General features: G+C 44.0%; 2 protein-coding genes across 2 annotated transcripts in view; one reads left to right on the top strand and one right to left on the bottom strand.

Moving 5' to 3' along the window:
• T265_05339 (hypothetical protein) overlaps window positions 1-8,375 on the bottom strand; it is a gene marked incomplete at both ends in the record, with an annotated part of 9,543 nt that extends 1,168 nt beyond the window's left edge. The window contains 2 exons of the mRNA XM_009170330.1: window positions 253-427; window positions 8,316-8,375. Of these exons, the coding sequence (XP_009168594.1) occupies window positions 253-427; window positions 8,316-8,375 (235 nt within the window). The remainder of the gene's footprint in view (window positions 1-252; window positions 428-8,315) is intronic.
• The window catches only part of T265_05340 (hypothetical protein), a gene marked incomplete at both ends in the record, with an annotated part of 10,264 nt that extends 1,111 nt beyond the window's left edge, over window positions 1-9,153 (top strand). The window contains one exon of the mRNA XM_009170331.1: window positions 9,061-9,153. Coding sequence (XP_009168595.1) covers window positions 9,061-9,153 — 93 coding nt within the window. The remainder of the gene's footprint in view (window positions 1-9,060) is intronic.
• Between the last annotated feature and the right edge of the window lie 1,962 nt (window positions 9,154-11,115).

Here is an 11,115-nt window from a genome sequence, read left to right on the forward strand (position 1 = left end):
ATGATGATGATGATGATGATGATGATGATGATGATGATGATGATGATGATGATGATGATGATGATGATGATGATGATGATGATGATGATGGTAGCTAGACAATATGGAGGTCACAGTTGAAAGGAGAATAACCGTCTCCTTCCATTCGCTAACCCAATAACTAACAGTATAATTACTTACGTAACTTATGTGTTTTTCCCTATTGCCTGGTGTTCTGTATGGTGGAATAAAAATGCCCTTATGATCAGTTACTACCCCCTTGTTTCGTTTTTTTCAAATCAGCTTCATACTCTACAAGACGCAACGTGCAAAGTAGTCTGTCAGACATTCTACGCGATACTTTGTGATTCTGGACAACGTCAATGACCAAACGAAATCCACTGGTCCCATCTTTTAGCTGACTGAAAATTTGGTCATAACGGTTGAACTGTCAGTAACGATGACCATAGAACTTGTGCATAATTGTACATTCAACTTGTCCGTTAAGTGGGCTGAAATCTACAGACAAAATGATAACGTCGGAGCCGGCTGATATTTAATTGTTGAATTAAAGCGTACCTTGACGAAACATCTGTCAGAGAGTGTTCCGCTTTACACCCTGTACGTGAATAATTGACTGATCGTTTGGCCCATTGGTTGATTGGATTGTTGATTCACTAAATGACTGAGTATTTGACCAACTGACTTAATGACTAACTAACTAACGGACAAGTCGGTTGATCCGACTGACTAACTCGTTGATAACTGACTCAGTTGTTTATTAAAACAAAATAGCAGTTTTAATCTTGTAACTCGGAAGAAACCAAGTGTGCATACATCAGGTCATAGAAAAGTATTCAAGGTTGCTTCAAAATATGGGTCAACCTGAAAATACACAAATAAGGATACTCAGAGTCTATCATGCGACATCTTGGGATTTGATCTGTCGAAAGAGTGACTTGTTGACGAAGGCATGCTTCACGAATGCACACATCCTTGCCCGATACAGAAAAGCATGCTTTATGAAAAGTAAAATCCCAATTATTTAGCGAGAAGCCAAATTTCAACAATTTTGCATTGCACACTAATTCATCACCCAAGGTTTGTTCAAGATTGGAAAGTAATCAAGGGATAATTTACAGTAATACATGCCTTTCAGTATCAGTATATAATGGCAAGTGATCACGAGTAATGCCTCCTTCCATTTCCAATCGATCCCGTGTTTTGGGTTTACAAGAGAACGATCAGCCATGATGTCTGCCGGGATGGTATTTTTTACTACCGATTTTTCACATGTGTTTTAGTGGAATTTGGTGTTTTACGGTCCGTATGTTTGAGTGAACGGACAATTGCTTCCGGACAGATGAGTCCATAATCCTTCCTGTCTGATTAAAACATCAACCTCGCTGAATTCACTTCACAACAATTGGGGCAATCATCTGCAGTGTGAGTCCAGTGGCCCGCTCAGGTTCCGTCGTTGAGAGAGAACAAATTTGGGTTAGCTGAAGCCATAATCGACTATCTGTCTTGTACAGTTAAGCGTGATAGTGCTGTTACCCACTTGTAAGTGCGCTTAGTTGCCGAAATTCCACCGTTGATAAACGACTGTCTACGTGACTGGATAAAATTTCTAGGTGTGTGGAATCACGCACGTATCCGGGACGTTGCATCACGCTTCTGTATCCATCGGCACTCAAGTAAATACTTCATTCTTCTTAGGAGGGTGTGTTTCGGAATCATTTTTTCCGCCAACTGAGGAGATTCTAAGCGAGTACCATAAATAGCAAAGCTTATCTATTACGGGAGATGAAAAAGTATCTACTTTTAATGCAGCTGTTCCTGTTGCTGGGGCCTTGTCACCGAGATGGTGAGAAATCGGTAACTGTTGGTTTCCTGTGCTCTTGATCTATTGTGGCAGGGTATTACAAATTGCAAAGTTCGCAGAATTACTGAGCTACGATGTGGTGTATTACCTTTAAGGGTTTGAGTCGATTCTTCCACTAGATCGACAGCCACGTGACTCACCTCAACGGAGTGGGTGCCGTGAGTGGCCCCAATTCGTGACATTCAAATCCGCACTGTAGTTTGCAATGGATCCACTAGGATTCCCGAAAGAGCTGTAAGCATCACGTGAAACTGACGAGGTTACGCGTACGCGCGCATGCACACATGCAAGCATTCGTGAATATTCTGTAGAGTTTGGAATTCATGCAGCCTCCATCAATGATTGGTTCTCCATGCACCAGCGCGGTAGGAAAGTGCATCCAGCCACCCACCGTCTCTTGGTACGCAAAATTGACCGGGTTTTCTGCCATAGAATTTCAGTTTGCCTGCTTACCGGCTCCGTCTCTCTCTCTTAAAGCTGAGCACCTGACGCGAACCTCACTTCTGGAATCCGTCAGAGTAGATCTTACTATCCCGTCAACCTCCCACATGTTGTAGAGATGACCAGAGCTACATGCACGTGAATTTTTTAAGTACCAGAGTTCGGGATTCGGGACACAAGCAAAGTACACTTTAGGAGACCCTGTTTACAGACATTATGTATTCATCCCTAAATATAAAAAAGCAAGGGATGCGTCAGACGCCAAGCCCTGTTGAACTGTACAAACCCCACATACATACGTACAGCGAAGGCGGTCAAACAAAATAGGGTGTACAATTCAACACTGAAGCTGTCTGAACTTAGATTGTCATCGATTAATCAATTAAGATCTAGTTCTGGCGACTAGTTCGGTGATATTTTGAGTTCACAAGTCCTTATTAAGAGTTACCCCAACTTTTCACTCTCTTGGTTTCCAAACCCACTACATTGGTCGTACATTTTCAAAAACAAAAACGCGAATAGCGACGACGCAAGTGATTATTAGTTTCACTCATTGGCATAAAACTCACCCGATGAGTGAAAATTCCATCTAAAAAGTTGTCACTCGAGGAGCCAGTCAAAATGTGTAAGGTGTGGTGCGGATCCTGTGTTTGAAGGATGCGTGGTACCGCACCCTTTCTAAGTACCAGCTAATCACGCCGCCAATCAACCGCTTGTGGCCGAACACTAGGGTGATCAGCTGCCAGTCTGGAGGTCATGGGTTCGAGACTCCCCAGATTTTTGTGAGATGGACGCCGATGCTGATTCTTAATAAGGATGAAACCGCTGTGCGGTGCTCATCGGATTTTCAGCCTAAGTTGGTCTCACTGCCACAAATCATTGTCAAAAATCGTAGCTGATCTGTTCAAGTTGGTATCGACCCCTCTACTAATATCACAATGATCCCCAAGCTTTCGAATACTGCTATGAAGACTCAAACAATGGGAGGTGTAATCACATGATTTTTCGTAGTCCCCAGGATTCTACAAGTGAGTAAAAATCATCAGAAATCGTTACAAAAGTATGATAAAAGTTGGCAAGAATTAAGACTGGGGCTCATCCGAAAAGAGTGCGCTTCGAGATTATTCAAGCGGAACAACTAAACTGTGCCCGGAATGTTGATGCGTGCCACGTGTTAAGTATTTTCACCCTTTACCAGCCATTTTCACCCGGGTTTAAAACTCAATGCTGTCGGCGCTGCAGTAGAAGACTGGCGTTGCCGAAAATGAATCAATACCATTAGGATGAGTGCTGGACGCCATCAAGTAGAAGGGATGCTAATTTGACATGTGAACCACACAAATCTTGCTTTGGTTAGAATAGTACTCAACATCTCGGTGCCCTCATGGATTAATTTGCTTCAAAGGTGTCTTCTGGAAAAGTAGCTTTGCGTTACACAGTGACTTGCTACATATTTACTACTGCGCACAAACGATTTTACGAAATCGATCACATTGTTCGCAAGCCTAAAGCACTTAGACCTAGGTTGAACTCACCAAATGACCATGTATCTGTGTAAGGCATACACTACGTAATTTTTCGCATGCATTTTATCGAATGTGTTGGGTCTCGTAGGTGTGGTTCTTGAACTAAGCGGTCAAGGATTTAGTGAAATGAAGAAAGCGGACCTAGTGTGGTCAGATGCGTTCAGTAATTCTTTCCTCAGATCTCTACGGACCGCCTGAAATGACAGAAGGTGAGGTGGATTGGGCAAGACTCGAACCAATGAGCTGCTGCTTACTTGATGGATGCTCCACTTACTGAGCCACGGACGACGATTCCTGTCCGTAACATTTAGGTAGATATCGTCCACGGGTGCCTCACCACACTCTGCTGATATTCGTCAGTGCCCATAGGGGGCCTCTTATACGGTGATATCGTCCAGATAATCTGAGCAGGAGGTCGATGGTGAGTGTCTTTTCGTTCCTGCCAAAATGGTGAACGCACTAACCTGTTCTGGCGGACAAAACAAAGTCTACGAAAGGCCTCAGACACCTTAGTATCTCATTCATCTACCACCGAATGGGTAGGCAACTTAAAGCAAACCAGATTTGTGGGGTTACCCGGATGCCATGACAAGCCTAGTGGATGAACAACACGTTTAACTGAACACGGATCAAACAGTTTGGCGAAGCCCGTCGGTTTGGGGTGATTGGCAGTTTAGAGAGTGTTTGAGAATCAGCTATGCCAGGTGCGGCAGATTTTCGCTACATCTTAATTCTAACTGGCGTGGATGGTACTGTTAAATTCCGAAAGACTGGTGCAATGCCATTCGACCGAGGTAGGGTGCACCACAGCTGTACGTGAACGCTAGGCGGGTTAGAATCGGTAAATAGTCCTAATTGTGGATCCTCATTCACTGGGAAATCCTGCATTTACAGCTTAAGTTAACCGCAGTAATCTTCCCATTAATTTCCCTCTGCAGGAATTTTGTCGCGACTAGAAATTGACCCATGAATCTTATGACAACTGTTGAAAAGTCAGAGACCCTTTTGGTGAGTATGTCCTCCTATGAAATGACCTGAAGAACTGAGCATATTTTATGCAGAGGGTGATTAGTCATCAACCATCTACCAGTGAGTTTCAACGAGCACGTGGTGGTTGATTTCTCGGATCTGTGCTTTGCCCAAAGTAACCGATTCAAGTTCCAAGCATAATTACCGGGACCTTCACAACGATGGCTGAGTTTTGAAAACAAAATAACCTGACTGTTCACTGGTCTGCATGAAATACCGGCCACTGAGTGCAAGAATCGCAAAAACCGTATTCAATGATTTGACGAATGGGTTGGTGCACGCGTGCCCGAGAGGGAAATTTTGAAATCGCTAGCCAAAACTGACTGATCGATCTACCAATTAGGATCGAAAGAGTCGTGCGGCTGAGAGCCAATCAGGTTGGAGCTGAGCTAACCAGAAGCCTGCGAGCTTGGCAAGTAGTGTGCCACAAATACTTTGTTCACAGGTTGAATAACGGCTACCGAAAAAAGCAGGTTGTAACCAAAATAGAATCACAATGTAGCACAACTGTCGCTCATGGAATGCCATATTAATTTCAGCAAATAAATTAGCTTAATACGAATTGCATACTGTCACTTTGGTTAGCTTCAGCTGTCGGATTGTCGTTAAATCCTTGAGTCAGACACAGTTTCAACTAACTTCCAAACGCAAAATCTGTATGTCTGTATTGTGAACTCAGTCTAGTTATTCACATACGTTGTGAAAAAACAAATGTGAACAGATGAAATGTCAAAAATCAATTACAACCAACCCGCAATGCTGTACTGGTATCACGGTCATACAAGCAGAATAACACAACACACACAGCCTTTACTAAAAAAAACAGGGCGTGCTAGACCTCGTGTAGTAATTAATGAAAAGTGCTGAGTCCATATCCATGAATCCAGTCATAGACCTTCAGTCAGATGCGACGTGAAGAAAAAAGGCAAGCTTCCCCAAACCAATCGACCATTTTGAAGCACATTAATCCGCGTGGGACACTGTTGTTAGCAGTGAGGCAAGCTGTAGTCTGAACGAAGCAAATAGTGTTTTAGTCACCCAACAAAATGTATCTCACCTAGTTCAGTGAATGCCTTTTTCCAAATTCAAAGGACAAATTGTAACCTACTTTGCTACAGTGGTGGTACTTTCAGTGTGGGTGTGTATGGGCTAACGCTTTCGTTGCTTCGTCATCATCCATTCATCAAGTAACGCCTTTTGGAGACCCTCATTTCTTTTTACTTATTTCTACCATTTTCATTTTGGTTTAGCTACCTGCGAAAGTCGCCATTTCTCTGTAAATGGACCCCTACACACATAATCAACGCAATGCCATCTTGTTTGCTTCGCGTATAGACCAAACATCCAGTCACCCCCGACCGGGTTGCACTTTTTGCTACAACACACACGGGGCAAATGCTGTTTGCCAAATTTGCACGGCGAATACTCAGTCACAACATACATCGCCCTCGCAGTAAAATTCACATCGATCGTCCACACAATTGATTTTAGGTTACCGTGAAGCTTGTTAGAAAGGACTACCTACTAAATCAAAGTGTTAGACTTATCTAACCAATACTTAAGTCCACTGAAACGGGCCCAAGTAGGAATTCGGCCTCTGCGCCAAGGAACTTTTCCCAAGGGAGACCAATACACTGGCATGCATGGGAAGCTGTCTTTAAAAAAAGCGAAGGAAAAGGGGGCTAGGTTGAATTGTGTGGAGGCGATTTTTTATCCAAGGATAATGAAATGCATCGTGTGATTATATGGCACAGGAGACTGGACAAACCACCATTACTCTCTGGTTTGGTCATGCTCATCGGGAAGCTTGTTTACAAGAAAGCTTCACTTTGTTGACACACACTTCTGTCTGACACAGGCCACAACACACGCGGTTTGTGCTAGTAGAGATGGACGCTGGAACACAAACGTCTGTTGGTGGCTACACTCAACTTCGCTTTGAATCAAACTGAAACTTGAGGTTTGAGATTTGATAACGTTCTGGTGTAGTTCTTGTGTGGAACCGCAGTGCTGCTAATTGCACATTAAGCGTTATTGTCACAGCAACGCTGGCTGGTGACCTGCAGCTGACCTCAATGCAACCTCGCGTACTTGTACGAATTAATTTAATCTAGGGTCAAGTTTGATTCAATCTGTTGTTGTAGTGTGTATTTCAGCCTTGGAATATTCAGGCGTCCGTGGACACACCAATCGTTGCCTTTCATCCAAACAATCGATCGAAAAGTTTGATCAGATCGAATGTATCTACACATTATACTATGAATACATGTCAAATATTCTCCACCTTTTGAAGACTCAAGTTAGCGTCTTATCTCAAAGAGAACGCTTTTACCATCGCTAGTTAATGTGACCTGTAGTAATGGAGCCTTCAATTCTCCGTGATGAAAACTGATGTCCGACAGATTAGTTGATTTCCTGAGAGACAGAGATTGCCAAAATTTGAACTAGTGAAACACCTGTCTGAAGAAATGTCGTGCTCGGACCGGTTTCCCTTTCAGCCTCAAGGAAACTGCAGGAACGAGAGACAAATCATTGAAAAGTCTGCGGTAGTATTGTCAAGCTATTACAGAACAAAGTCAAGGTCGTTAAAGGTGGAACTACGAGGTGGAATTAAGGGGACTGTGGATCCCGCCAATGATCATGACGATCCCGAGTGGATCCATCAAAATCAATTCGGACAAAGTTCGGTCAGATGTTTGTTGTTAGTGATTTGGTCAATTCGCTGACGGACGGGGTTGTACCTGCAAATCGTTTGTTGCGGAATTTCGACAAACGTTAGTAACTATAATCCAATAGACCCTCGCCGTTTAGACGGAATGATGTAGACCATTTGGAGTGTGCTTTGTAGATTACACGTTTGTTTTGAATGAATAACTGTACTCTAGTTACCTTCCACTCAAATGACTTGTTTTCTCTTCACATGAATTGCATGTCTCGGAGTCTAACTTGTTCGTCAATTAGTGATTATCGGGATGGTAATGTCTCTTAGTATTTTCAGTCATCCACTCTTTAAAGTGTATAGTTATCACCATGAAAGTTTGCCACGAACTGGGTAATTCGGCCAGATTTCTAATTATTGAAGCTGAGGTCTGCTATGCGGTCAAAACATGAGTTTTGGAAGCAGCTTTTAGACTCATTGTTCACTAGTGGCAGTCTTCTACCGGAAGTTCTCACTGCTCAACTAAGCTGAGATTAAAAGAACGTGGAAACTTTTGGGGTCGTTTGGAGTCAGATGTTTCACGGTTTTCTGTCCACTGTGGGGCTGTGCTAATCCAAGCAGCAGGTGTGGGTACTTTACTAATTCTGTATTTATCCGCCCAAGAACTGGATTACAGTTATGGTCAAGTGCTGAGTTTCCTAACGCCGCCTTTGTCAGGGAAGGGAAGGATACTGTATGTGGCGGGATGCCGAGAAAACGAAAGATTTGTGTACAGAGGCCAGCCGTCCCTAATAACCGAACACCACATCATTTGGACGGATGTGTCACGTGCAGGACACGGGCCAAATGAAGGCATACCCTGATTGGTCAGAATGCCAGCCAATCCGAGTCAAGCACCTTTGACTCGACGCTTCTCGCCCCCTCACGGTACTTCTAGCACGACCTTGTGGAACACTCTGTGACTACCCTATAAATACAGTTGTAATAGTTTTCCTTTGTCTCTATAAAGTACTGTCTAGAGCTACCGTGCTTTTTGATATACCATAGTGGGCGGAGCAGGAAGCCAAGGGACCGATACAGAGTTGCGCGATCGTCCACAAGTCACAACAATTTGGCAAATAAAACGACAAAATTAAGGGAGGCTCTGGTTAGGTGCTTCTCGCAACCAACTCCCCTGAGGTCAGTGGACGAACATTGAAACTTAGTGAAGATGGACATTCGTGAAGTTGCGTTTCAGACAGCTGGACTGAGAAAGTCAACCTCCAGGGTTGACGTGATGGAAGGATTGCTGGGGTATCATTTTGCTTGATCAAAAGAATGCAACTTATAGAAAGACACGGAAAAACCGACCAAACGCACCTGATAAGGAATAATTTTGGCTCACTTTTTGAGCTGATGAATGACTGTCGAAAGGGATAGAATAAAGATATTTGGCCATTTACGTATCAGTTTGTCAATCGGGCGTTATCTGGGCCACGGAATAGAATGAAATCTGAAGACGTAGTATCTGTAAAGAATACCCTATACACCATGCTATTCAGCTACCTGTAAAAAGTCAAATATGGTCAACTGAATCAGATGCTGTAACCCCTTTTTTGGATAGAACGACCAAAAATAAAATCGTCCAGCTGTAACAGCCTTCCGGTGCCTAGCTGCCATGCCACCCAAAGGAAGCACGAGGGCTGGGATACTGCCAGGTTGCCCAAACCTAGACAGGGGAAGTCGAGAGGCAGACGTCGGATTCCGGTCAGTAAATTCGCGCTCTAACCACTTGGGCATTCTCACCCCCAGAACAGAACGACCAAATGACTGTAGCATCGGGTGGCCGATGAACAAAGCCGCATTGGGCCAACATTGATAGGATTTCTAATTTACTCACGTCTGCTAGCGCCTATATATTCACGATACCTTAGTCTGGAGGGAAAAAGCACGATGCTGTATGGCGATGTTACACTTCCAGGACGTGCCTGTTGTCCCTCAAATGTTCAGAGGCATCCCCAGTGATCGAAGTCCTCGGATCATCTGCAAAGCAGATGGGGTAGGATAGACATCTTGTACCTTCCGTTTGTGAGCTTGCCACCATCAAATTTTCTCCTACCACGCAACCCTTAAACCATGTTGAAGCTCATCCCGGTCGCTTATTTGGGCTCGCCTGGACTTCATCAGCTATAAATCGTGCATCAAGTAATGTCGCCTGAAGTTGTTTTAGATTCATTCCTCGGGGAAAGGAAGGGTTGATAATCGAGTAAACTCAAAGTGCATTGGTTACCCACCTATCTTACACTTCGACTGTAAGCGGCAACGAAAATCATCAGGTTACGCAAAGACCCAGTTTGAATGGGAATCATTCCCCTTCAAATTACTGCGCAACCGGTGTTGGGACTCACCCAATTTCCGTGACCAGAGATAAGTATCCGGCGATTGTGAGCATCTACGCTTAGTTCAAGGTTGCAGCAGTTCGGTCACGTGTATGATGAGATGTCGCCCCAACATATCCTGAGGTAGCAATTGTCTGGGGGTAGTATGAGGGTTCTAGTCGGTAGCGCCTACTCCTGCAGCTATTTCCTCCATTAGCTGGCATTAGCCTAACGGTCAGTTGAAACTTTGGACAAATTTCTTCTGCGGATGGCAGGCCATATGATTTATTCCACAGCACCTGCTTGCGTCGTCCACTTTTCCGCTAACAACACTGGCACCTTGACTGCTATGTGGTCCTTTTTGGGGATAGATCCTGTGAGTTTACTAGTGGTTAAATAAATCAGTCACCGGATTTGCAGGAGTCTATTCCGTGTCACCACACCCACTCCTCAGCTGTCATTTGATGCCTCACGCTACTAGACAGTACTTGAACCGACTTTGGTCTAGGTGGGTTCGCTAGTAAAGCCTCTTCCCATCAGACCTTACTCCAGAAAAATTTCGAGTCGTCGTGGACCTAATTTGTTGCCTCCACTTAGAAAGAAACACTCAGTCCTGAAAACTATTCGACAGCCCATGACCGGTTTCGCCCTTCTTGGGGCTCATCAGGTAGGCGCGGTCCCCGAGTTTCCGTCAACCTTATGTTCTACTTGAGCCCAAATTGGACTGTTTCTGAGACGGAAACTCAGGGACTGCGTCTGCCTGATGAGCCCCAAGAAGAGCGAAACCGGTCGTGGGCCATCGAAGAGTTTTCAGTAACCATGTGAATAGTTTCCTTCATGAACATATACTGCGATATCTCGAATATCGTGACAACTTAATCATGGGGCGGTTTGTGTGCAGCACATTCAGTTGTAGAATACCATAAACGAGAGATTCAGTTGAATCACTCGTGAAAAACAAATTGATTTACAAATGAGTGTATTTCTCGAAAACACTCGGTTCATTGTGCTGTGAGAAGAATGCCCTAACGGCAGATAAAAGTAACTATCCTTCTATAGCAATTTATTCTGTTTTGTAGTGTCTTAGTTTTCAAACTGTTCCGCAAGTGTTGTCTTTCGTATGGCCAGCAAAAATTTGGCAGCGAACTGGTATCTCAACACCATTCGTCTTCGCATGAATGCATTTCGGTTCAAACTCGAAAAAAACCGGTTCGGTGAGCTAACATCTCGCAACCATGA

Source organism: Opisthorchis viverrini (assembly GCF_000715545.1).
Source record: "Opisthorchis viverrini unplaced genomic scaffold opera_v5_100, whole genome shotgun sequence".
Taxonomy (NCBI): domain Eukaryota; kingdom Metazoa; phylum Platyhelminthes; class Trematoda; order Opisthorchiida; family Opisthorchiidae; genus Opisthorchis; species Opisthorchis viverrini.